The sequence below is a fragment of the Phyllostomus discolor genome, chromosome 2 (genome assembly GCF_004126475.2).
Source record: "Phyllostomus discolor isolate MPI-MPIP mPhyDis1 chromosome 2, mPhyDis1.pri.v3, whole genome shotgun sequence".
NCBI classification, from domain to species: domain Eukaryota; kingdom Metazoa; phylum Chordata; class Mammalia; order Chiroptera; family Phyllostomidae; genus Phyllostomus; species Phyllostomus discolor.
Window position 1 is genome coordinate 4,405,210 of NC_040904.2, and position 27,348 is coordinate 4,432,557.

Below are 27,348 nucleotides of genomic sequence, written 5' to 3' on the forward strand. Positions count from 1 at the left end.
TGATCCCCAAGGGCCGCTGCCCCGGAGGCCAGGCCCCTGAAGTCCACAGGCAGGAAGCGCTTTCCCGGAGCACAAACCCCGGCACGCTTCCCGCGGCTTCAGCAGTGTGCGCGGAATCCGTGCATTAGCAACGGCTTGGCACTGACTGAAAAACACACAAGTCTTAACCTGAGGTCTTGAATCGCGTCCAGGTCCCACGTAATACCTGGCTGGAAGGGACATAGCCATGAGGACGCTTGGTGAGGGGAGGCTGTGCGGTGAGACCCGAGTTTCAAAACCAGGGCTGGTGGCGGAACAAAGTTGACTGGTGGTAGGAGGAGTACACTCGCCTCTCGGGAGGTGAGCTCAGCCTCCCGGTTCTGACAGCAGCCCCGGGCGGCCGGTCCCGAGCCAGTGCTGGCTCCCGCGCCGGAAGCGCTGCCCTCGCCGTAGGCAAGGCTGCTGTGGGCGGACCGGCCATCCTAGGTAACAGCTGGGGGTGCCCAGGGGGGCAGCACAAGCCCAAACTGAGGGTGCCGTTGAGTCACATAAATTACCAAGTCACTGGGGTGCCTGTCTTTTGCATTTAAAAAAAAAGGAGTGCAGTCCAAGTCTTTCAAAAGCAGAAAACAACAGAATTCATTTGAAGAGGGCAGGAGAGGAATGCAAGGCAGGGAATACTTCCCTTGGTTACCGTGTTCCGTGATTGTGTGGCACACCTTCCACACGCCAGGGGCCCGGGTTCCTGCGGGAAACAGACTGTGTTCTGGCTACGCCCCCGCCCAGCGCCACCGGCACACTCGCTGCCACATACGAAATGCTGGGGATTCCTATTGTAACGTAAGGAATACGGCAGAAACTTCTAGAAAATGCGGCCATCGTTCACTCGGAGATTAAAACAGTCAAGACGCTGAGCCTGACTTCTGACCCGACTTCTGGCCCCGTTTCACCGAGGCGCACGGCCCCCGCACTCCGGGGCCGACCGCGGGCTCACGGCACACGGCCGGGCGGGCGGAGAAGCCGCAGCTGCGGGCCGCTTCCTCGTAAGGTGCACTCGGTCCTCCACGGCGAGAACAATCTGGAAACAATCTGCCGGGCAGCTGCTCTCATCAACAAACTGTTTATTGTAAGAAAGTGGCTGGGTCAAAGGCTAAACATCAACCCGAACCGAAAGCACACGGAGCAGAAATCAATCCCACCCCTCCGCGAAGGGGACGCGGGGCTCCGCAGGCAGCACGGGGCGGGCAGGGGGCTCCTGCCGAGCTGGGGGGTGTGGGGGGGCTTCGGACGACACTCCCCGATTTCCATGTGCAAGGTGGTTTTGCACATTGTTACAAACGGTTGTTTGCTGCTATTTTCGGAGTGGCCTGATACTGGGGCCGAAATGCGGCATTCAAGGAGGCACAGAAATCAACTTCCCGGCACTTCTGCCAGAAAAGTTACAGTGGTTTTAGCCAGTTGCTGCTCTCTGCTTACGTGTGCTTTATAAAGGAGCAACATGCCGCCATCTGTAAAGATGTCTGTCTCCGTAGGCACTGGGACGCTGACTGGGTCGGAGAGTCTACGCAGGAGCTGTGTTTTGCATGACGGCGGGATTTGGGTGATGTTTTTACGTACACATGCTGACATGTTTGCAGACGAGCCCTGGCCGGTGTTGCTCCGTGGGGTGGTGGGTCACCCCACGCATTGGGAGAGAGGTCGCAGGTCCAGTCTCCAGTCGGGGCTCGTGCCTGGGGTGCGGGGTTTGGTGCCCTGGCCGGGGCGAGTGCGGGCGGCCACCGATCCACGTTTCTCTCTCACATCAGGGCTCCCCTCTCACTCCCTTCCTTTCTCTCAAAAAAAAAATCAATACACGTATCCTCGTGTGAAGGTTAAAAATTCATTCATTCCTTCATTCAATACGCGCAGCAGAGAGGGGAGAGCTGCCTCGGAGTGACACGGAGGGGGAGAGGGCAGAACGCGGTGAGACATCGCGGCCGAACAGAAGACCGCAAGGCAGGCCACTCCGCGCGCGGGGCGCAGTATGTTAGTTACTCTGTCTGCTTTCTCCTATTTGCAACTTTCTGTGAAATGCAGGGTGGGGCGAAAGTAGGTCTACCTTCACTCCTATGGAAAGCTACACGATAACTAATACATCACCCCAGAATACACTGTGTTTCTCTCGCACACTCACAATTATAAACCTACTTTTCCCCCACCCTGCGTTTTCTTTTACTTGGACACACAGTTCAACGGTTACAAGAAGGAATAAGATTGTTTTTTTCTTAACTATGAGAAAAGTGTTAACCTACCAAAGGGAACTTCTCCTTGTGGACACATGTACCACGGTGTTACTAGGTGTGCGACAAGGCTGGTTTTGAGCCATGTCTGAAACAGAGCTGTTACATTCCAAGTCAGAGGCTGGAGAAACAGAGAGAGATGTTCGGGGATCCGCCCAGCCTGGACCTGTCGGAGACGGCGCCACGGGGAGGAGTTCCGGGGTTTACCATGGAGCGGGGTGGGGGGGGGACATCTGTGAGCTGGGAAGAAAGCCCCACTACCACGGAAACCCCGCACCACGGTTTTAAAACAGCCGATGGAGCACGCAAACTTTAAACACGTGTTTGTGAATGTGAGGCCGCTATCCTATATTGCATGGTAATTCTTAACAGGGAAATTAATTTGACCAAGAGCCCAAAATAAAATTAAGCAGAAGCATAACTTTCTTTCACTGCGCTTAAATTAACTGTGGAAGTTGTCAATTTTCTCCAGTAAAGCAAAGATGAAAAGGGTTATAATTGCAAAAATCTGAGAAAAGAATGCATCCAAAGGAACAACTTAAAAAGTTAAAAAAAAATTTTTTTTTTGCATCTCATGGCTTTTCTGGGACCGGCATGATGGTGCAGGGTCCCAGAAAGGATGTGAAAGGTCATACCACCCACCCTCCCCCACAGAACAGAGCGGGTTTGGTCCTGAGAACTCAGTGGCAGCGGGCTGTCCTTTAAAAAGCCATCCTCTGTGACACACCCACGTAGCCAACCTGAGACACCGCACGTAATCCCTCCGTCGCTGAAGGAAAATTCTCGCAAAGAGGAGATTCTTCAAAATTACAGCCCTTCGCCTGCAAGCCTGTTATAGACTAAACAGCCAAAGAGAAATGTCAGCCATCGCCCATGGAAAGCAACACCAGGATAATCCAGGCCACTCTAGGCTAAAAAAGTCTCCCACCCCGTTCCTCCCCCCAAAAATGAACCATCGTGTTTTAATTTACGAAACCATGACTTACTGTTTTCTTTTCAAAGACGTGCGCTTCCTTATTTACGGAACTTCAAACCAGGCAGGGGGTCACCCGTGCCGTCCGTCACCCAGTCCCCGCGCTGGCTGCTGTGCGGAGCACTCATTTTTGCTCAAATGCAAGAAAACAAGCCATCGGATACTTCCGTACGGCGCAGAAGTGCAAAGCTTTACAAGGTTTCTAAGGCGAATATTCCATTTCAACTTTCATTTTTCAAACGTTTCCCTTGCCTGCAGGAGGCAAGCAGGTGTACATCAGAAGTCTTGACAGCTCAGGGCTCAGGAAAGACTCATGGTCCGTGATGCTCACGAGGACCCCAGCGACGGTCCCTTCTGAGTCCTGCTGCGGACTGCTGACAGTCCGTGCCAGTCGTCCTCTCTGCAAGGGGTTCTGTTTAGAATTTGAATCTAAATCTCGGGGCGTGAGTGATAACACGACCCATCTCCTCACCGCTGAGCCCTCCCTCCCCACACCTGGACACGCGCACACAGGAGACACACAGAATGTACCCCTGCACAACACAATTACATTTCCACCTGTGTCGGTGGAGGAGTAATTTTTTCTCTAGCAGAAATCCCTGGGTAGTATCACCGAAGGGCCCCTCAGCCTCAGGGGGACGCGGGGACAAGACCTCCCCACAGAGGGAAAGTTCTATTTCGGCAGTCTCACAGGAACGTCCTGATGCTTTAGTTAACACAAACAGATGAGCATGTATTTTTAACTCGTGTTGAAGTTATAAACACTCACGTACCACTAAAGACTATCACAACAAATGTTCTGGAGATGGGGCTGTTACCAGGTAAAGCCACATTGCTCGTCTGGCCAAATGCAGTTGGAGCTCCAGAAACCCAGGCATCGTCCGCAGCACCAACATCCCCCTCCCCCCCACTACGTCCTCACACTGCAGCCTGAGAGCGTTCTCAGAGAGGCAAATGCAACACAGGCGGGGGAGCAGGAGGGGAGCAGGAGGGGTGCAGCCACGCTCGGTGCCCTGCAGGCTGCGTGGCCGCCCCGGGCCCAGCAGAGCCGAGGCAGAGGCCTCTCCTCGGAAGCAGCCACGGGGCCCAACCAGGAACGGAGCTCAGAAGGTGCCTCACACGCTCTCGTCTCCGAGAGCCAGAGACTGATGGACAGACAGACCAGCCTGGGCTGAGCGGGCCTGCCGCCACGCTGGCCTGCTCTCCTGGGGAAGCCTCAGACATGTCCCCCCGCACCAGCCCAGCTCGCCGCTGACACCGGGCGCAGGAACCACCCCCCCACACACACCCAGGTCCCTCTCAGGCCGGGCAGATGCAGGGTGAGACACTCTTCGGTGGGTCCACAGATCACCTTGGGTCTTAAAGTGCAGACACACCATAAACATTTCTTTCAAGACAGCACATTCCCGCAGCGACATTCTCAGTGTGGCACAAACAGAAACACAACGTGCCTCCCAGCTGTCATTCACGTTCGCCAGATGGAGGTCGGGTCTCGGACCCCGGTGCCCCCGACCTGAGAAGGACACACCGCCGACTCTGCTGTCACCACGGGCACCTCGCCGCCACGCCACGTGGCCCCCGGCTCCGCACCTGCCCACGATCCCGGGGTGCCGAGGTGCGGGCCCTTGGATCCTGCCCTCTCGCCTGGACGGGCGCAGGCTCGCTCCCCGGGGTGTCCTTCTCGACGCGGGAGCCCGAGACCTGCTCAGAGGACCGCCGCAGGCCTTCCCGGAGACAGCTCCACCCGCCTTCCCCGGGAGCCACCGCCGTAAGCCGCTCCGCGCACACATGGCAGCTATTAGGGCGCTGACGGAGAAGACGAAAAACATTTGGTCCTGGAGGGTTTTTTTACTCCAAAGAGCCCGCTTCCCCCGTCCACAAATCTATGACTGCATAACGGAGGGTGTTCACGGTCTGAGGAAATGAAACCGCCCCGCCTAGACAGGCTGCTGTCCCCCGGGAAGCGCCACCGCCGCCACGGGAGAGGGGTCCCTGTCACCCGGAGGCCCGCCTGCCCGTCTCCAGGCCAGCCGGCAAGAGCGCAGGGCAGACAAAACGCCACCGGAGTGGACACCGGCCCGAGGTGAGCCTGTGTTTCCCACCCACCGCGGGTCACCAGCCTCTGCCTTGATGTCAGCCCAGGAGCAGTTACGCTCCCGAGGGGCTGCTCTGAAACGTTCTAGCGGCGACGAAACCCCAGGAAGAACACAGCACACGCGGCAGCCGAGAGCCTGTGCCCCCAGATCGCAGAACAAAGCAAAGGCAGCAAAGGAAAACACCCGTGTGTCACTCCTGCATTTCAGCGTCAAAACCCATGAAGTCACCCCTGCCTCGGGTATTGTGTTTGATAACAGGAAGCCCGTTAAAGTGAACAAAAAATGTCCAGGGTAGGGGAAGGGCGAAGGAAGAAAGGAAGGAGAGAACGGGGTCTATGAAAGGGCCTTAAAAACGTTCGTAGCTATAAAAGCTTTGAAATGTGGGCTTTAATCTGCCAGCTGCTCTCTCGCTGGGGCCGACTGTAAAAGCTGCCGCGGCCCACGTCAGCCGCGTGTCAAAAGCTATTCAGGGCGCACCTGGAATTCTGACTTTCTCTCTCTCGTTTGGATCTCCGAAAATTAGCTTTTAAGCTGTATGTGAAAGTAACACCAGGAGTTTCCCCTCGCTGTGCGTTCAAGATTCAGAACCGGGATTAAAGGTGAAGGGAGGAAGCATTGTGCCCCAAACACCACACCTGGAAAAAAGTGGGGAATTCTGATGAGCTCAGAACAACCCACGGGACTGACTCTTCAGTTTGCTCTTCTGAGGGGAAAGGACCCCTCCCCGGCTCCTCGCCCCGGGCCACTGTGAGACCAGGTGAGACCAGGACACAGGCAACCAGGCACTTGGTCAACTATAAAGCCTGCTAGGAAGGAATGGCCCTGGCCGGTGGCTCGGCTGGTTGGAGAGTCGTCCCGTACACCAAAAGGTCGTGGGTTTGGTTTCCTGTCAGGGCACACACCTAGGTTGCGGGTTCGATCCCCAGTCAGGGGTCAGGGCACGTACGGGAAGCAACCGATGCGTGTTTCTCTCTCACATCTGTGTTTCTCTCCCTCCCTTCCTCTCCCTCTAGAATCAATAAACATATCCTCGGGTGAGGATCAGAAAGAAATGAGAGGTTATCTCTTATTTTCCAGAAACTTCTGCAGCAAGGTCTCCCACTTAGTAGGCACACAGTGTCTGCCAAGTGCAGTGGTCAGCAGGAGAAGGGAGAATGGGAACCACGGGGTGTGATTTAGGCTGAGAGTCCTCACAGAGCAACCAACACCGTGTCGCTAATTCCCCGGTTGAGGGGGCCACACAGGAATCTTCTGACACGTGCGTGTACGGACATCAGAGCTCGTTATCAGCAATACCTGTTTCCAGGGGGGGTTCATGGCCAATAACCCGGGGTTGAATCAAATTGAAATGTGACACCGGTTTGTCACTAAGCCCGTCTGACCCACCCTGCAAGCCCCACACCACCAGTTACACGCGTGCGGCAGGGCGATTTTCCGGCAGTTGCTTTAATAACAAACCCAGTTGTCACTTCTGGTTACGGTCACACCTGGACCCCAAGGCAAAGGGACTCGTCTCGCAGGACTGCCACTCCTCTCTCAGGTCCCCCCACCTCGTCAGCCACCAGCTGCGGGGGACGCCCCCAGAGAGCGCCAGCTCTGTGGTTTCAGGAGGAGCCTGGTGCTCCCGGACCAGAGCGGGGACGCCGGGAGAAGGGAGCAAGGCGGGTTGTGCACTGTCCCTCCGTCTTCCTCCTTCCTCCTCCTCCTCCTCTGCCAGGGTGGGGAACGGTAAGGGACCCAAGGCAGCAGTGGCTCCATGGGATGCAGGGAGGCTGAGGCTCCGTCCTGCATCCGGGTTCCGACACCCGTCTCCGGGCACAGCCCCGGCCACCACCACTCGCGCCCTTTCCCCAGCAGGATAAAAGTGGAAGGAGCAAGAGCAGGGGTTCCTCAGCTGGACTTTAGATTCTGCGAAAGAAGAACGGTTTTTCCTATGACATCGGTGTCGCTCACTCACTCACGTGCCCCCCAGGGAAGGCGTGCTCCTGCTAACTTCCCACCACCACCAAGGGCAGGTCGGGCGGGTGGCCGCCCTGTCACCTGGCTCCACAGAGCCCTGTGGCCCCAGGGTGAGGCTCTCGAGTCTCGGGCTCCACCCACACCTCCAGAAAGGAGGTCGCTCGCCTGTAAGGACTCGCCGTGTGGTGTCAGCACACCTGTGGTCCTTTCTGAGAAATAGTTCAAGGGGTTTCCATCAAGAAACTGCCGCACCCAAGCAGGGGTGGGGCACTCGAACTACGAACCGGAGGGCCTTCCACCCACGGGAGCCGAGGAGAGCCGAGGCCCCGAGAGCCACAAGCGAGCCTAGTGGCCACGCACCAGCGTGAAGTCACCCACTGGCACAGCTAACGCGTTTTAACTCATGCATATCGATGGCGAACATGAAACACAGCGTCAACCTCGACATGGGACTCCTCGCCTCTCACTCAAGTTTTGACCACTCATGAAAAGCCTTCAAAGTCTACTGACACACAGCAATGTGTTTCTTCATTTTTAATACCTGGTTTCGCTCTTTGTAAAAATACACGTACATTACAGAACATTCAGAAAGTATAGAGAACGTTTTAAAAGCTTCTTAAAATCACCCTTGGCCCCCTCCTCACCCAAAAATTTACTGTACACAAACTCTCCTTCTGTATTTCCTTCCAGCCCTTTTTCTGTGGACTTCGGTATGAGGTATGCATGAGCTCATGCGTTTTTATTAGCTTACGTGGACGTGTCGTATATTTGCTGAGGCCTGAATTCTAATCCTGCCCCTGGGAGTTTCGATTAAACAGGAAGAGCCGGGTCAGAGAGGAAGTCGGCTTGGCCGGCGGGACTCCGCCCCTCCGTGGGCCCAGCGTCCTCGTCTCGTCACGCACGTTGGCACTGTGAGAAGTCGCAGTGACCGGATCTGACGACGGAAACCACACGTTACTGGGGTGTCCGGGAGCCGATGAAGGCCCCAGAACACACCCCCAGAAAACACCGCGGGTCGCTGTACTCCGGCTGCTTTCTCTGCCTGGGTCTCCGTGCCGGTAGTCACTGTCGGTCACGCCGCGGGAGCATGGAAGCGCAGGGGTGCCTCGTAAACCTCCTGTGCTGTTCGCTATAAAGGGCGAGTGTCCAGGCCCCGCGCTGCACAAACACAGCTGGTACGCAGTAAAAGTATTCAGGCCACGAGTGTGTATATTTTGTTCTTTCCTATTCCATCCTGTAATGGTACCTAGTACACAGGCAATGTTTAATGAAAGGCGAATACTATTAACTGTAACACTGAAACAATCTCAACAAAACCCAAAGGAAAGGGCCACCAGCACCATGGAAAACTCCTAAATCATACTAAGTGAAACTGATGTCGAGAGAAAATAAATCTCTGAACCACTTGAAGGGTCCGCCGGGGTGTCCGTTCAGCCGGCAGCCTAGCTCAGCAGCGACACCGTGTGGTCAGAGATCTCTGAGTCCCAATAGCTAGGAGCGCATTTCACAGGAAGCAGAGAGAGAGCGCCAGAGCCGGCACCTAACACGGAAGGCAGGTGATGGATGGACTTAAGGGTGGGCTGTGTCTAACATAACGGGGTGCCAGGACACAGGGAGCCTCCTCACGTCACTTAATCCCATGGGGCCAGTGAGATCTACTGAGAAGCCTGCAGGAAAGCAAAGCAAACAGGAGGTCCTCGGGTCCCAATCTGCCACCCACAGCTACACGTACTGGACCACCAGCACGAGGACCCCAAGGTGCTCGCAAGTGTCTGTCTCGGTGTCGGGAGAAGAGCAGCAGTCACCCAGCTGCCACCAGGAAGGCCATGACAGTGGGCAAGGAGCCACCCTCACATGCCCTTGCATGACAGTCCCTTAGAGAGTTTGTATTCCAGGAACACGTACTCTAAAGCTCTAAATCCCTCCGTTTCCTTCTGCACCAGAGTCCGGTCTGCTCAGAGGCGCTGATGAACATGAAGGAGTGAGGATGGACACACCGTTGCACACTCACTCCCACACTCACTCAGCCCCTTGGGCTCCCACAGTGAAACAGAACCCGGGGGGGCAGTGGTCCGGGCGAGAAAAGTGGTCCGCCCCAGAGATATCCAAGACCAGCCAGACCGAACGGAGACTCGAAATGAGAAGCGAACATTGCTGAAATTGCTCTTGTCCCAAGTGAGAACAGGGGTTTTGCAATTGGGCGGGAAGATGGCAGCGTTGTGGGACGGAACGTACCCCCCTTCCCCTTTGCACGACAGAGAAACCGGCTGATCTGCGGAGCAACAGAGCAAGAGCCAAGGATGCTGCAACGTTTATGAAAACAGGACATCAAAAATTACAGCGGACATTGAAAAACCAGATGGTAAGGAGACTGCTTCGGGATAGTAAGGGCCCAAGGATCAGCGTGGGGACCAGGGAGTAAAAGGTGGGGAGTAAAAAGGATGGGAGTAAAAGGCAGAAAAGTGTACTCGAACAATGATTAAAATAAAATTAAAAAGAAAAAGAACAAGGGTTTTGTAGGCCTGGAGCCTGGGTGAAATATTCGTGTATGTGTATAGAGAACAAATATTTGCTTTAATCGTGTTCAAGCATTTCATTTTCATGGTTAGTGTACAGGGCTACCAATGAAGAGGGGAAATGTATCCCCCAGCCCCAGGCAGTTCAAAGAACCTAAGGACAAAAGGGTGAAGCACCTGCGTGTATACTGTAACATAAGCAGACGCCAATTCGAAGCAGACGCTTTGGTATTTCAGGGGATGCCCATCCTAAAGGAGACACAGGAAAAGCCTCGAGTTCCAAACTTCCGCCCACAGGAGACAAACCTGGGGACACCCTTTCTTCTCCACTGCTATGTCTAGAGGTCAAGGGGTGCAAGTCCCAAGACCAGCATAGTCAGAAGAACTCCCAGGAAAGGTCAGGGAGCATAGTCAAGGGCAAGCCCGGGTCTACCTTGCTCCCTGACCTCCCAGACTGTGAGCCTCCTCCAGGGCAGGGAGGCACGGCCTCACCTGTCCAGCCCCGGCCCTCCGTGCTCAGGAGAGGGGGGGAGGGTCTATGAGAGTGACAGTCACATCTCCCCTTACCCACACGGCCCAGTGACAGGTGGGCCAGCTTTATTTTGATACTTTTTTATAAAAGTCCCCAGAGGAATGGAGGTGGTGCTTTTGCTTCTGTGAACAGAACGCATGAAACAGATAAAGGATGTGCAGCTTTGATTTCCCGGGATGAGGACCCAAACAAAAGGCACATCATTAATTCTCGAGAGCACCCAGTAAAAGGAGGGCAAGCTGGCTAAACGATGTGTAATGAAAATGCAACAAAAAAAATGTTTCTTAGATGAAAAAACAAGCACCCGCTGCTTTATTGTTAATTTTTAAAATTGAGAATCACCCTGGCTGGCATAGCTCAGTGGATTGAGCACAGGCTGAGAACCAAAGTGTCACAGGTTCAATTCCCAGTCAGAGCACATGCCTGGGTTGCAGGCCACGGTCCTCAGCAACCACACATTGATGTTTCTCTCTCTCTCTTTCTCCCTCCCTTCCCTCTCTAAAAATAAATAAATAAAATCTTTTTAAAAAAGTACCTATATTGTATCATACACACACACACACACACGTGTGTGTGTGTGTATATGTGTAAAACAAATTAAGAATCACTACCTACAGTAGCAGGCACTCGTTAGGAACACGGGACACTAGTAACTCACTCGGCCTTCCGACAGTCTGATATTAACATTAACAACTGTAGTATCTTTTCAGTCACACAATTTATACAGGACTGCTGCATACGTTATTTCATCCATTCCTCAAATACTCCTGTAAAATATCCTCATCCTAAACGCTCCAGATTCCGTACCTCTCTCCTCCAAGCGAGGGCTCACGGCCCAGCCCTGCTCACTCAGCGAGCTGACCGAGGGAAGGGGAGCCCCTCCTTTGTCAAACATGCTGGGGTAGGAGACTTAATGTGCTCTTTCCGAGGGAAAGTAGGTCAGTTTGTTCAGAGTCACCTGGACTATTAGGTTCCTGCTGAATCTGCAAGGTTATGACACAAACCTCAGCGATTTCCCTCCTCAGCAGAGACAACAGAAAGAGTCCCACGAAATAACTTGCTGTAATTAGTAAGAAGCTGACAGCTTGGGAAAGCAAAGGGATTAGCACGGAGACACACCTGGAGAAGGCGGCCACCTGCGCCGGCAGCGGCCACAGGCATCACCGCAGACACCGGGCTGGGAACACCGCGGCACACGCTGCCGACTCCATGGCCATTCTCCTCTCACACGCGACCAGGAAACAAACCGAGATCCAGAGCCCCCTTGGCCACGAGATGGCAGGCGTGAGCACAAAAACAAAACAGACTGGAGACGGCTCTTTCCCCTCCCAGATGGGCGGACTCAAGGTCCAAATCAAAGCAAAGGTTTTCAGTCCCAAACGTGAACGTTATGCTCTCCAAACACACTCTTGACACATAAAACCACCACCCTCTTCCCCGTAAAGTGGGGAGGGCCAGAACCTTAACGCTTGACACCTTCTCTAAGTTCTGACAGCCTCCCTCTCCCTGCCATGCAAACCCCCAAAATATGAGTTACCCTTGGACATCGTGAAGGTTGCTCTGAAGTCAAAACAGAAACTCAACATGGAAATCAAAGCTGAATGAAGCCCACTGCAGCAGACCCGTCGGTGCAGGACGGCTGGTTAGAGGAGGGGCGCCCTGGGCGCCCCCTGCTGGCGGAGCACGCACACTCACCTCGGCCGCCACCAGTAAGTGAAGGGGCGTTAAGGCAGGAACTTGTCCGATGTCACAGCTGAGGCCGAGGGTGGTCAGGATCTCCTTAAGGACTTCGTATCTTTGAACGTTGCTGGATTTGAGCAGGTCGAAGTCTTCGGCCTGCACGACGGGAGAGGTGGGAGGTAGTTCTAGGTGCACCTGAGGGGAGCGAACACCACTCCGTCAGCGGGGGCCGCTTCAGAGACATGACAAACACAGTCTTCACCAGAGCTTCTGAAAATGTGAGCACAAACCCTTCTACTGAGCAGCACAATGTAAACGTTTTACCCGAATATGCAGAAAGTAAGGCCAAGCCACAAAAAGATGCAGCAGAGCCTATTAAAATCGTGGATGTCAGGCTGGGAGGCTGTGCTGGAAACGACCCAGGGGAGTAATCAAGTTCTCCCCAGGTCCCGGCTTTATCACTAACCAGTCTTGGGACCTTGGGCAAGTCACGAACACTTAGAAATATGGTCGTGCCGAGAACCCATGCAAAGTCCCTCCTGAACTCAGGGAGGCGCTCTGGGGTTGGGCTTGAAATGCCCCTCCACCTACTAGTCATAACTACGGGGCAGCCACCCCGGGAGGACAGGAGTCTCATTCCCAGTTTTAGGAGTGCTTCCAGGAATTCCAACAGATGAGTGGGTTCGGGGGAGCCCCGGAGAGGCCTGCTCCACCCCCTTCCTTCACCTGCCTGAGTTTTAAGATTAGGGACTTCACGTATTTAGTCCAGGCTTTTGCTTCGTGCAGTTGAAATGGAAACAGTAAGGCACCTATCAACGCAAGGTATGGGTCTTGCTGCAGAGGAACATACCAGAACATGCAGCTCCTTCAAGATCAAATTCTAACTGGGCCTCGGAGCCTGGGAGGAGCCGGAGGACTGAGCACCCAGGGCTGCCACCTCAGCACCTTCTCCTAATTATCTGTGGCGCGTCAGCCAGGGGTCCGAGCTCCCGAGCTGAGCTGACGGTGTGGGAGCATCGTGAAAGCTAAAAGCCTGGCGCCAGTCTTCCGGCACCAGGAAAGTCGCTAATTCCCACCCAGGCATTAACCAAGCCAGACACACTGTCCCCAGACACTGTCCAAATGGTCCCGCTGTTGCAACTGGAGGCCCATCTGACGGGGCCGGTAGAGCAGTGGCTGCCCGCCCCCTGGGACAGCCGGTCCCTGCTTCACCCGCAGCCAAGCCGGTTGGACGGCAGCAGTGGGTGAGTCTGCCCTCTAATCACCCCGGAGTGGGCGCGGGCAAAGGAGGGAGTCCTCTAAGGGGTCCAGATAGTGCGGTGTCTCCCGGGCCACAGTCTCAGCCTGTGTCCTGTCCTCCCCAGAGGGCAAGGCCAGGGCCGGTGCGGTCGGTGAGTGCAGTGGCAGGTCACAGTGAGCTCGTACCAGCAAGTGGCAACGTGGAGACTGCCCTTTGCAGGAGGCACAGATAAAATGAGTGAGGCTCTCTCCCCACCTGGGCCCCAGGGAGGGGGGGGGGCGTGGCTAACATCAAGCGTGCTCCCGGGCTGTGAACACATCCAAGCAGCACCCGGGCAAGGGTTGTGGCACTCGCTGTCACACGTGGGAGATGCAGAGGAGACGGGGCTGCTCCTGCAGGCAGGTGTCCGGGTTGCACGGGGGCCGGGCCAGGAGAGCTGCTGAGACTGTGAGGAGTGCTTTAGCGGTTCACCAGGTTAGAAGCTCCCAAAGCAGAAGCGAAAAGAGAGGCCCCGTCTGGCTCTGCACCTCCATTCTCAGCCCCGAAGCCAGAGCGTGCGCGGGCGGGATGGGCACTGTGGTCTTTGGTGCAACCCAACCAGTGTCCCCTCCTCTGGCTGTGACTCTGTTCACATAGCGATGGGCCCATTTCTGAAACTTGGCTTCGTCTAAATGCAGGTTTTTAGAGGGAGGGGGTGCTACCAGCATTTAGGGGGTGGAACAGCTAACACCAGACAAGGCACAGGGCGACCCCACAACGAAGGAGGACCTGGCCACAATGTCCACGGTGCTGCAGTGGAGAGACTCTGCTGTCAAAGCGGAGCCACTTCTGCCACGTGCTGAGTTAAATAAAAAAAAGATATTCTTTTTTTATTAAAGTTTTTCTTAAGATTTATTTATTTATTTATTTTTAGAGAGGGAAGGGAGGGAGAAAGAGAGAGAGAGAGAGAAACATCAATGTGTGGTGCTGGGGGCCGTGGCCTGCAACCCAGGCATGTGCCCTGACTGGGAATCGAACCTGCGATGCTTTGGTTTGCAGCCTGTGCTCAATCCACTGAGCTACGCCAGCCAGGGCTAGAAAAAGATATTCTTTTGTATGGTGTCAGGTGGATGCTAGACTAATCAGGGTGATCACTCAGGAAGTTATATAAATAAATGTCTGATCACTACGTTGTACACTTGAAACTAGTATAATATTGTATGTCAACTGTAATTGAAAATTTAAAAGTTTAAGTAAAATTAATATCCAATATGAGGTCTGTCCAGAAAGTATCCAGCCATGTAATATGAAAATAGACATTTTTTGAAGACACAGATACAAGAAACATTGTACATAGGACAATGATGCCTCAGTCCCCTTCAAAGAAAGCACCTTGGGACCTCACACAGTTCTCCCAATCACCATTCATATTTTCCTAAATCTCACTGACGGTCTGAAATCTCTTCCCCTTCAAAGCTGATTTTAGTTCTGGGAAAAGCCAGAAGTCACAGGGCACCAAAGCTGGGCTGTAGGGGGGCTGAGTCACCTGGGTGATGTGATGTTTCACCCAAAATCTCTGCACAAGACGTGATGAGTGAGTGTGTTGTTGTGATGCAGCTGCCAATCACCAGTTGCCCATAGCTGCAGCCTTCTGAATCTTCTGAACAGTTTCCATGGAGGAACGTTCAAGCTTAACACAAAATCTGATGCCGATCATTGCTCTACTCACTCAGCCATTTTGACTACAACGGCCACACAGTACACATGCTCACTCAACAACGTCTATTGCCCCCACTGACTAGCACAGTGAAGTTGCATTGTTCACACATGTGCATTCCAGTCCACGCTCCTTGGCTGCCAGGTCACATCAGTGTCGTGCAAACCGTTCTCCTTACATTGAGAATGCCTGGACTTTTCCCGGACAGGCCTGGTATGTAGAAAATACACAGGGTGGGACAAAAGTATGTTCGCAGTCGTTTATATGAACACAACACAATAATTAATGAATAGTGACACAAGAATAAATCCTGTGCTTGGAGTGCTCACAACTGTAAACCTACTTTTGCCAACACTATATATATACTTTTAATTCCTTTTAGAGATTTTATCTGGATTTCGTGCCAAACTCCTGGCCCCTTTGATAACCCAATGCCAGCAGTAATCCGCAGCCTTAAATTTTCCCTGCAAACCCGATCAGTGGTGTCGGGACCACAAAATCCCCTTTTCCTCTGCGGTGACGGACGGCAAAAGCCACCAGACAACCACCTACTGTGCAGCTGTGGCTGCCCTTGAAGTGCGTCGCCCCCTCTTACTGGGTTACCTCATTACTCGATTTATTACAAAGCTGAAGGCAATGAAACTGAACAGGGACGGGGGCGGGGGGTGGGGGGGGAACTAACCAGCCTGGGGTGACGGTTACCAGCCGGTCACAGCGGCGAGGTATCATGGTGACACGGGCCTGAGGAGGAACCAGTGACCCTGTCCCAGAGACTGGGAGCCGTTTAAAATCAAAACTGACACCCTAATCCTCTGAATCCGATTTTTGAAGCTGCATCATATTGCCTTTTTTTTTCTAGAGTATCAAGTTTTACGGCAGCAACGGGGTCAACTGACTCGGCGCAGCGGGCAGATCCGCGGTGCAGCCCGGGGAGCACCGGTCTCAGCGCCGACTCAGTTCTCCAGCGCGAGTCTGGGCAGGGGGTGGTCCGATTCGCTGCTCGACACTGAAGCACAGGCCCTGGAAGCTGGGTGTTTAAGGGCATTTTCTGAGAATCCATATTTGCTACCGTTACTGTATTTTCAGAGAAAAAGATAACAGGAACATTTATTAGCCCTCCAGACACAAATTCGCGTGGCTGGCGACCTAGAGAAAACCCGATCGGGTTGTCCGTGTCCCTCTGTCCTGAGGTCCAGACTCCTCACCTTCGTGCGTCTTTGGCTGAGTATCATCTTAGGAACAAATGAGTGGGGGCAACAGTAAAGAAACAAATGTTACCCTTGAAAAATGTCTGGTCAGAAACCAAAGTGACTCGGAAGGGCTGGGAAGTATAGGAAATGAAAACAACAACAAAAAAGTGAAACAGTTCTCCAATTCAATAAAAAGATTCCTATAATGAACCTGGCTGGCATAGCTCAGTGGACTGAGTGCGGGCTGTGAACCAAAGCATCGCAGGTTCAACTCCCAGTCAGGGTACATGCCTAGGTTGCAGGCCACAGCCCCCAGCAACCACACATTGATGTTTCTCTCTCTTTCTCCCTCCCTTCCCTCTCTAAAAATAAATAAATAAAATCTTTTAAAAAAATGACAAAGCACAAGAAAGAAACGGAGGGTCTGAAGGCATTTTCAACCTTCATAGCCCCACCAGTTGGGCTACGAAACCCCCTTCGGAATCACCACCCCCCAGGTGTGCAACTCGCTACACTCAACAAAGATTTGACAATATTAACCAGAGTGTGCTTTGAGGCAAGGGAGTGAACTACTGTATTTTAGAAAGATTACTACCAGTACAGAATAAAATGAGGAACTTTTCCGGCTAACCTTTGGTTAACCAGCAATCTGACATTGGCTGTCCTGCCGTCTGCCGAGTTCCTGCACCACAGGTGTTTTGTTGGACAAGATATTCATGCGACAGGAAAGCCCTGATTCACACCTTCTACTCAAATCAGCGAAAACCCCCAGCCGCAGCCCAGAGCGCCCCACAGCGCAGGCTCTCGGCCTCCCCGTGCACAAGCCGTAGGGGCGCAGTCCCCTCAGAGGTACCGAGATCACGACAGGGACAGCATCCGCCTCCCTACCTGGCAGAGAACAGCCTCTCCTCCGTGAGTCCCGAAAGGCACTTGCACGATCAGCCTGTCCTTGTCCTCGTTCTCCAGGTGGCCCTGGAGCCCGCCCAGGCCGAGCCGCTCCCCGGGGCCCTCCTCGTAAACACAGCCGCTGCTCAGCACGCTGAGCTTCACCTGGCTCCGGTCGGCCCTGGAGAACACCAAGTCCTGGACCGTCTCCCGCAGCGCGTCCTTGCTGGTCACCTGGAAGCCAGCGAACGTGAAGGATGAAGACAAGCCCAACACCTTCCCTCCCTGAGAAAGGTAGGCCATGAACTTCTGGTGCAGGTCTTTGGGCACAGACCCCCTGGTGGCAAGGACCAACAGCAGACAGTTGTCCGTCCACGGGTCCCGGCGGGCGCTCTCCCCCGACAGGAGGTAGAGGGTGTAGCTGTCCGGGCCCACGCAGTCGGCCAGCACCGACCGCACCTGCTGGAACCTGTCCAGGGCTTCCTGGGAGTCGGAGCCCACATAGATGAGGATGTTGGGCGCCTTCCCGGTGATGTTGGCTCTCCTCCCTTCGCTCTCAGGGCGGGTGGCCTCGGCAACACCCTCCACACCGCCGCTGGGGTCGTAGGGAAGATCTGGAATGTTCTCTGCAGATGCAAACTTGACAGACTCAATGGTGCTGTTCTCTAACTCCAAACACTCGTGGCAACTAGACAGATGGAGGTGACAGAGCTCAAGGCAGCCCTCCCCTCGGTCACCCTCCTGGGCAGGCTCGCTCCCAGGGGCGCCATCTCCAGGGCACTCCATCCTGCCCGTATCAGGCTCAGGCTCAGGCTCAGGATCGGCGGCAGGGTCGGGGCTGGGCTGCAGGGCGTGGGCTGGCTTGCTCGTGGCCTGGTCCTCCAGTTCCTTCAGTGCCGAGTCCTGCAGGTGCACTGCTGAAGCATGAGCAGAACAGACCATCAGCTCTTTGGGTTTGGCGGCGTGCAGCTCCGTTCGAAAGCTCACAGCACTCTCTGCATTCCCTGACTCACGCTCCCCCACACCCCCCCCGCCAGCCGCTGCACACTCTCCCCGCATCCCCACGTCAACTCAGCGCCATCCTTTGGAACCACATCATTGATTCTGCCTGCGAGGAAGGGGCCTCTGAGGATCTCAGGCGAAATCCGAGCCTCCACCACGCCCTGCCATACAAGAATCTGAAAACCTCAGACTGGTCAAGAAAGTGAGCTTGCCCTGGCTAGTGTGGCTCAGCGGATGGAGTGCCAGCCTGTGAACCAAAGGGTCACTGGTTAGATTCCCAGTCAGGGCACATGCCTGGGTGGTGGGCCAGGTCCCCAGTAGGGGGCATGTGAGAGGCAACCACACATTGAAGTTTCTCTCCCTCTCTCCCTCCCTTCTCCTTCCTAAAAATAAATAAATGAAATCTTAAAAACAAAGAAAAAAGAAAGTGAGCTTTGCCTGCTTACTTCTAGATTTGATTTCTTGGGTGTCACTCTCCTATATGATAACAAAACTACCAAACAAAATCATCAAGCACACCCAGGAAAAAGTCACTCCCAGGACACTTATCCGATCAACCACGTATAAAGGGCCTTCCGGTACTTCTAGTACCTCGTCTCAGGACTGAAATGTAACGTACAACCACCGATCCAGAAACCACTTACTGAGCACCTGCTACACATCTGACAAGGTATGAGGCCCATGCACGTGGCAAGTGGGGAAACAGAGTGCTCCACACAAATTTCCGAGCTAGTGAGTGACACTCACTTGCTCACTGCTCAGGCCTTTGCGGGGCACCTGCAGGACTTCTGTGGATGTACAAGGCCAGATTCGAAGCTTAATTAGGGAAGACTATTTTGTGCATTTTCTACAAAAAAAAATGTGCCCCAAAATATTGTGGTATGGGTATTTCAGGTAAAAAAAAAACTGCTGAGCTTTAGAACTTCCAAGTAACACTGACTAGGCTTGCCATTCAATCAAACCATAGCCTAGAAAGTAGTTACACTGTATTAGATCGGGAGAAATAAATATTACATGGGTTCTGACTTTGCAGGCTAGCTCGAAGACAATGCAATTATGGGTATCCTTGTTTAAGATTTTTAAAAGCACTGATGATATACAAAAAAACTGACAAATGTATGAATTTTATACTATTATGGAAATCTGACCTGTTGACTGAATTAAACTGAAAATAAGCATTCCCCTAACCCATACCAAATAGGTGTGCTCGAGAGTCCTTAGGCTGATACTCTATGGCACCTGCTACGAGGAAAACAGCCACCGTCACTTACAAACAATCTTCTGGGGTATCAGTCCATTGGCCATCTGGAGGCGGTCTTCCATGAACGCCACACCCAGCCTGCTGAAGTCATCCACACTGGCTCTGGCGATCAGCTGGTAAGGGTCCCCGGGTCTGCAAGCCAACGGCAGACAACAGTCCAACCACTTCACAACCTGAGAAAAAACGAATCAGGGAGGAGAGAGAAAAAGAGAGGCTGAGATTTTTCTTCTTTAAAATAATAGATACCGCACTTCATTTTGCCCTTCAGCGCCCCACCACTACCTGGTGACCACCAACGCTGTTCTGAATGAAACGCTCTCGTTCCTACCCAACAGCAGGGCTCACAAAGCACTAAGTATGAGCCTCTCCTTTCAAAGTGAATGATGTCTCAGCTGCTTTGCAAGAAACTGAAGGAGGCAAGGGCCATTCCCCAGACCCCGGAAGAACATACCCTTGCCCCCCAGTAAGAGAAACAGGAGTAAACATAAGTGCACAATATGTGATGGCTCATAGTGTCACCTGTGGACCAGCTTTTCTCAAAGTGTGGGCCGCGCCCACTGCACCAAAGCTCCCCAGGAGAGCCCGGGAGAGCTTCCGGTTCCTGAGCGGGACCCTCTGTCTGGTGCTCCGGACTCCAGAGGGGCGGCCCAGGGATGAACGAGAAGTTTTAAACATGCGAAAAACTGGGACAAGGAGAAGGGGAGCACCCTGGGGTCCAGAGCCTGGCTCTGCAGTCCGACGGCCTGCGTCTGGGTCACACTCAGCTAGCCACCGCCATGCATTCCCAGGCGAGTCTCAGAACCTCTCGGGCCTCAGCTCCCTCACTCATAAAACAGGGAAAACGATGGCATTAGGGCCCATCATCTTACGGGTTCGCTGCGTTAATGAGGTATATAAAGGTATGTAACATGAGGTATATAAAGAGTATAATGCCCCCCGGTAGGAAGCCTGGGACAGAAAAGGTGTGCAGGAATGCAAGCTGCTGTGATTAGCTGATAGGAGTCTGGCTGGAAAAGCAACAGCAAACACAGTGACCGTTTCCTAAGAGGCCATGAAGGAGTCTTCTCAGGAATATGCTGTCCCACATCCCATAGTCAGAGAGACACAACTTTGAATTCTTTTTTTTTTTATATTGGTAGGCTACCTTTTTAGAAACAACTTGCTGAAACCAATGAAAAAATGCTGAGTAAATGAAATAAAACATCATCTTAACAGCACTGAAGAACGGGCTAGACAATGTTAAGAACGGCCAGACCAAATGCTGGGGGAAATCCTGAACCCACAGGGGGAGTCCCACAAGCCAAACCACTTCTGCCATGAGGGCAGTTGCTGTCCCAGCAACTCGGGCTCACAGGTCAAGGTCCGCTGGGCAGAAGGAGAGACACACGGACCGACGGACCAGAGCTGAAAGCACAGAAACAAACAGGCACATTTACAGACTCTGAATCCGGGCGAGGCTGCCGAGACAGTGCAGCGGGGAGAGAAGAACACACTGGCGCAGCCGGACCCTGCGTGGGAACGGACCCCACCCCAGTCCACGCACACTCCAGAACTCAACCCCAGTGGGCCCAGTCAGCGACGTGAGAGCTAAAGCTACAAAGCTCTCAGAAGAAAACACACACGTCAACGGTCATGGCCTTGGCTCGGGCAGCAGATTCGCAGACAGGGCTCCCAAACTGCAAGCGACAAAAGAAAAATCAGATAAACTGGACTTGACCAAAAGTGTTTGTGTTTCAGAAAACATTTTCAAGAAAATGAAAAGGTGATCCACGAAGTGGGAGAAAATACTTGCAATCCTGTATCTGATAAGATACTTGTATCCACAACATATAAAGAACCCCAAAAGCTCAACAATAAAAAGGCAAAATCCAATTTAAAAATAGTCAAAGGATCTGAAAGACATTTCTCCAAAGAAAATATGTAAGTGGAAATAAGCACTTGGAAAGATACTCAAAATCATTAGTCATTAGAGAAACTCAAATCAAAACTACAATGAAATACATCGCTTCTCCTCAGGTAGTTATCATCAAAAAGACAAAAACAAGTGTAGAGTGTGTTGAAAAATCCGAATCCAGATACATAGCTGGTGGAAATGTAAAACAGTACAAGTTTCTGGAAAAGAATTTGACAGTTCCTCAAAAAGTTAAACATAGAACTCTGGCTGGGTAGCTCAGTTGGTTGGAGCGTCATCCCAATGCACCAAGGTTGCCGGTTCAATCCCCTGTCAGCGCACATATTGTACAAGAGGCAACCAATGGATGCATCAATAAGTGGAACAATAAATCAACATTTGTCTCTCTCTCTCCCTCCCTTTCTCTCTCTCTAAAATCATTTTTTTAAAAGTTGGGGGAAAAAGCGCAAACATAAAGTTGCAAATGATCCAGCAATCTCACTCCAGGTACACACCTAAGAGAACCCAAAACGTACGTCCGCACACAAAACTCGATACAAATGTTCACAGCAGAGCTAGTGGTAACAGTCAAAGAGCGGAAACAACCCCGATGCCCATCAGCAGGTGAATGGAGAAACAAAATGCGTCCGGCCGTACAGTGGACTCGGCCAGGAAAGGAAAGAAGTACTGACACCTGTTGCAACGCAGACGAACCCCGAACACGCTGTGATAACTGAAGGACGCCGATAACTAAAGGTCCTGTGTGACAGGACTCCATTCGTAGGACGTAGCCAGAACATTCAAAGCTGACGTGTGCACAGTCTCTCTCTGGGCTGATGAAAACGCTCTGGAATTAGTGGTGGTGGTGCTTGCACACCTGCTGAACTGTAAGTGCACACTAGAAAAGGACGGTGTCTCCGTGTGTGAATTACATGCCAATTTTAAAAAGAACAGGGACGTCGAGGCAGTTTGCTCATTTCCTCACAGTTCCGGGACAGCCGGGTCGTCACGGGGCTCCAGAGTCGGACTTCCCAACCTTGAATCCTGGCTGCTCTGGCCAGCAGCTGTGTGACCCAAGCAAGTCGGTCACCTCTCCGCGCTCTGGTTTCCTGTCTAGAAGGTGCTGGTGCCAAGAGCACCTACCGGGGAGGGATACTGAGGAGCTCAAGGGGGTAACACGTAAAAAGCGCCTGGCCCTAAGGGGGCGCTCTTACGCCAAAACATGGAGTCCTTAGAGCAAGTACTCACAGCAGGGACTGTATCACCCCCACGTGGGTTGGCAGAACACAGTGTGGAAAAAAAAAATCCCAGAGATCACTATGGGTTTAGCCCTCCAATGCTCAACCGCATCCCACAAAATCTTGTTCCATGGTATTTCATTGCTCTCTCAGAGAGCATTCAAACGGAACTGAATTTTTCCCCTAAGGGAAACAATACTTTGAAAGCTGATAAACACTGTCTTAGAGGGAAACATAACAAAGGCAAGTCTTCATGGTCAAAAGGCTGACACCCACTCGTGGGCCTGGCACCTTTGGAGGAAGAGAAGCCTCCTCGCTTCCCTTTGGCTCCACCTGCAGCCTGCCCTTGGGGGGGGGAGGTCACCTGCTCCTCCCACCCGCTCCCAGACACAGCCCGAGGGAGTGCGATTCCTCCGGGGAGTCCTCTGACCCAGGTTCCCGTCAAACGCTGCATTTCAAAGAGGGCACCTTCGATCCCAGGAGAGGTGAAGCTTACAATTCAGACAAATATTTAGGCGAGGCCGAGCTCTGAGAGTGGAGAAAGGACGTCCGCCCCAGAGGATGAGAAGATAAACTCTCACCTTGGCAAGAGCTGGCTGTGCGGCCCAGGGTGAATGGGAAACATGAAAGGACCGGGGCAACCTCCCGCGAGAAGCTAAAAGCATCTTTGTTCTCAGCCCTATCGCTGGCAATCAAAGAGGAGGAACGCGCAGCCCGGGACGGCCAGCCCCGCCCCCGGGTGTTCAGACGTTGATTTAGCACCCTGCTGGGGTGAGCGCTCCACGGGCAGCACTTAGTGTAAGAGGAGCCGCAGCACACACCTCTGCCGGGGCAGGGAAGGGGAGATAATGCCGGGGAGGGACAGGAAGCAGCCCGAGAACAATGCACACAGGTCCCCGATCAGGTTTCTCAGCCCCGCCAGCCGTTTCCTCTCCGAAGTGCATTTCCTTTTCCTGGGAACGCGGTCCCGGGGCACAGACCCTGCAAACTCCAGCGGGCGGGGCATGGGGTGCAGGGTGGGGGTGGGGGTGGGGGGGCCTGATCAAAGCAAAGCCGCGCTGTCACCCATCTCCTCCAGGGCCCAGGGGTGTCTGCCTTCCGGGGGCTAAAAGCACACGGGGCCCCTGCAATATGCACTTTGAGACGGAGAAACAAAGGGGTAGAGAAAGAAAGGGGGAGTCAAGCAAAAGGCTAATCCCGAAGATCAAAGCCGAGGAAGCCCTGGGCAGTCGGAGACGGAGGGATTTCCTCACAGACACGGGGCAGAAGCGCCTCTGTGACCAGTGACTGAAGCTGCATTGACTGCAGCATCTGCTCCCGCACCTCACCGCCCCTCCCACCTCCACGAGGGACGCCCAGGGCCCCACGGCACAACGAAAGCCATCTGAGGTATCCCAAGTTCAAAAAGACACTTTCAATATCTGTGAGGGTTGTACGGTCCGAAAAATGGGAGAGAATATGAGATCGCATCAAGTTCAACAGTCTCTCTTACCTAAGAGATTTTCTTTGGATATCTTAGGATCCTGTCAAATTTAAATGACAGTCAGGTGAAAACTACACACAGCTTCACAAGAGGCCCCCAAGAGGCAAAATCCCATCCAGCAGTCGCCCCAAATGGACTGCAGACTCCGTGAGAAGACAGTGAGCTGTGACGTCAGCTCCTTTCCGGGTCCGAAGCCCACCTTAGCGACCGCAGCTTGCTCAGTGCGAGAGCCAGTGTAGGAGGGTACAGCCAAAGGGTCCCCAAATAGAGATTTGGAATGGGGTTCAGAACTCAGGGTGTCCAGGAAATATTAGAAAAATATAGAATGTCCTCACTCTCCACCCCAGGGGAAGGGACAAGTAAAGCAGGGCCATTGAGAGCTGTTTCGCATAGCAACAGCCTTGCAGCTACTCTCTGGCATGGTCATTTGGCATATCTATAACCTTTAACTGGTTGCATAGATATGTTAAATAGCTGTGATCATCTCTGAGCCAGGGGAATGGAAGTAACTTCCCCACCCAGATGTAACTGGGGAGGGTGGGTCCCCTGAGTTACAGCGCCTGCATGGGAGCTCAGAGAGGATTGGCTCCAGGACATGGGGCCACGCCTGCCCAGACTCATGATGGCAGCCCAGTAAAGCTGGAAGGATACAAGTTCTGGCATGTGAAGCCGAGTGTGGGAGGAGTCGGAAATGGAGCTGCAGAGAAAGATTTGGCACGGGGACTTAAACTGAGGTGCGGCGGCCATTGAGGAGGGAACCATGCAGCTGTGGCAGTACAGGGAGGACAACAGCCATTGGAGAGAACCATGCGGCTTTAGCAAAGTGGGGACTCCCGCAGCCGCGTAGACACCGTCCGCGATGCAGCCACCTGAGGCTCCTCTACCACCCGGCTCCGAGTCCCAGCCAGCTCTATAGCCGAGGCCGCGAGAAGGGGCCACCACTAAGTGACTCGGGAGCACCGGGTCACTGCCCGGTCACCGCAGCCACCGCCAGGCCTCCGCATGCTGCGCCCGCGCTCTCACCGCTCGGGCCTAGCCAACCTTGCAGCCACCTGCTCTGGCCAGGACACGATGAGCTCCACGCTAGCCCTTTCGCTACTGCTGCTGCTGCTGCTGCCGCCACCATCGCTCTCCCAGAAAGGGGGATCACCCCCCACCCCCCTCAGCCATGGGAAGAATCACCACGTGGCTTTAGCTGAAGATCCTGGCAACACAACCAATGGTACTGGGAACTAAGGAAGGACTGCCAGCTGAGCACAAATTACTAGGAAAAACTGAGAGCTGCCTGAGCCACGGACTTCTATTTCTTTCCCTGAGATACGGTACCCCAGAATGGGCAAAGGGGGAAGGAAGGACTGTGTGTGTTTGTGGGTGTTTCAAGGGACTTTGGAATTTTAACAAAGACATTAAGTCATTACTTTTAGTCTGTATAACTTGAATAAATAACTCTTTTCTTTTTCACCAATCTCTAGCATGAAGAGCTATAATTCTCTGGCTTAGAGAAAGGTGAGCCTAGTACAGGGGGACCCCAGGAGAAACAGGGATTAATTCCCTAGCATTGTGGGACTCTCTTCCCTGGTGGCCAATTAGGGAGGATCATGGGAGACCACTTGTGCAGTAGCTTTAAAGTAATGCAACTACTTGTACACACTCAGTAAAAGCCCACCAAAACTGGGCAGGAAGGATCCGCCCTGTAAGAATAGAATCCCTCCAGCCCATGAGGTCCATCTCTGCTTGGAGAGGGCCTGCTCCCATGTTCTCCTCTATGAACTCTGGGTGTTTGGTTCAATTCTTTGTCCCGATTGCTAAGAACCTGGTTACCTGTGCCCACCTGTGACACCAGGGCAGGGGCAGAAAGCAGCTCTGGACCTCTCCAGCCCCTGGCTACAAGATCCACCAACTCGGGGGCCCAGGCAAAATGAGCTGACTGGGAGCCCTAGCTGGCGTAGCTCAGTGGATTGAGTGAGGGCAGCGAACCAAAGTGTCGCAGGTTCGATTCCCAGTCAGGGCACATGCCTGGGTTGTAGGCCATGGCCCCCAGCAACTGCACATTGATGATTCTCTCTCTCTCTATCTCCCTCCCTTCCCTCTCTAAAAATAAATAAATAAAATCTTAAAAAAAAAAATGAGCTGACTGGACAGAGAACCCTTGGTGGCTAGGCGTCTTTAGACCCCCAGAAAATTAAGAATGACGAAGCCGCCCTTAGCAAGATCTTCATGAAATCCCCCGTGGAAGACAGGTTAACTGGGGTGACTGCAGGGGAGAAGCTCGCCATCTCCCCATATCTACTCTGCCTTCCTCCCCCGTGGTAACACGGCTCCGGGGCTCCTCCGAACCCACGGCTGTGCAGTTGCGGGAGGTATTTCTCAGTCTCCCCTGCAGCGGAAGCGATGAGAGGACAAGGGAAGTTTGAAACATCTGGATCTCAGTTTTAACCTTTTTCCTCTAGAGAGAGGGGAAGGGAGGGAGAAAAAAGGGGAGAAACATCGATGTGAGAGACACCAGTCAACTGCCTTTCATACATGCCCTGACCGGGGACCAAACCCACAGCCTAGGCACATGCCCTGACAGGGAATCCCACCAGCGACCTTTCGTTCTGTGGGACGGCGCCCAGCCCACTGGACCACACGGCCCAGAGCTGGGTCACAATTTTAAAGAGGAAGCTGGCTGTTGCCCACCTGCACTGCTCCCCCATTCTGAGGGCTGGCGTGTGGACGAGGCCGACTGCCGTGGTAGTGGCAGGGGGGAAGCAGCCACAGTGCCCACGAGTAGACGTGTGGATAAAAAGCTGTGGCACAGTTACACCGTGGAGTACTACTCGGCCATAAAAAAGGAAAGCTAACCTTTTGCAAAAGTATGGATGGACCTGGAGAGTATTATGCTAAGTGAAATAAGCCAGTTAAAGAAAGACAAATATCACATGATCTCGCTGGTATGTGGAGTCTAATGAACAAAATAAACTAACAAACAAAATAAAAATAGACTCACGGGTATACAGAATAGACTGATAGCTGTCAGAGAGGAAGGTGGGTTGGGGGACTGGGTAAAAAAGGTGAAGAAATTAAGAAAAAAACAAAAACAAAACTCATAGGTACAGACAATAGTGTGGTGATTACCAGAGGGAAAGGGGGTTGAGAGGAGGCAGAAGAGGGTAAAGTGGGGATAAATGGTGACGGCAGGAGACCTGACTTGGGTGGTGAACACACAGTACAGTATACAGATGACGTGTTATAGAATTGTTCGCCTGAAACCTACACAATTTTATTCACCAATGTCACTGCAATAAATTCAATAAAAGTTTTTTTCCAAAAACTTTGATTTGCTGTGGCTGGTATGGCTCAGTGGATTGAGTGCCTGCTTGTGAACCAAAAAGTTGCCAGTTCGATTCCCAGTCAGGGCACATGCCTGAGTTGCAGGCCAGGTCACCAGTAGGGAGCATGCAAGAGG

At 53.1% G+C, this 27,348-nt stretch overlaps 1 protein-coding gene across 2 annotated transcripts in view; it reads right to left on the minus strand.

Moving 5' to 3' along the window:
* HLCS (holocarboxylase synthetase) overlaps positions 1 to 27,348 on the minus strand; it is a 182,766-nt gene that overhangs the window by 138,135 nt on the left and 17,283 nt on the right. For both annotated transcript variants that reach the window (XM_036017423.1, XM_028504909.2), the window contains exons 3-5: positions 19,299 to 19,461; positions 17,029 to 17,942; positions 12,030 to 12,209 (exon numbers count right to left, since the gene is read on the minus strand). In XM_036017423.1, coding sequence (XP_035873316.1) covers positions 12,030 to 12,209; positions 17,029 to 17,942; positions 19,299 to 19,350 — 1,146 coding nt within the window. In that variant the 5' untranslated portion in view covers positions 19,351 to 19,461. The remainder of the gene's footprint in view (positions 1 to 12,029; positions 12,210 to 17,028; positions 17,943 to 19,298; positions 19,462 to 27,348) is intronic.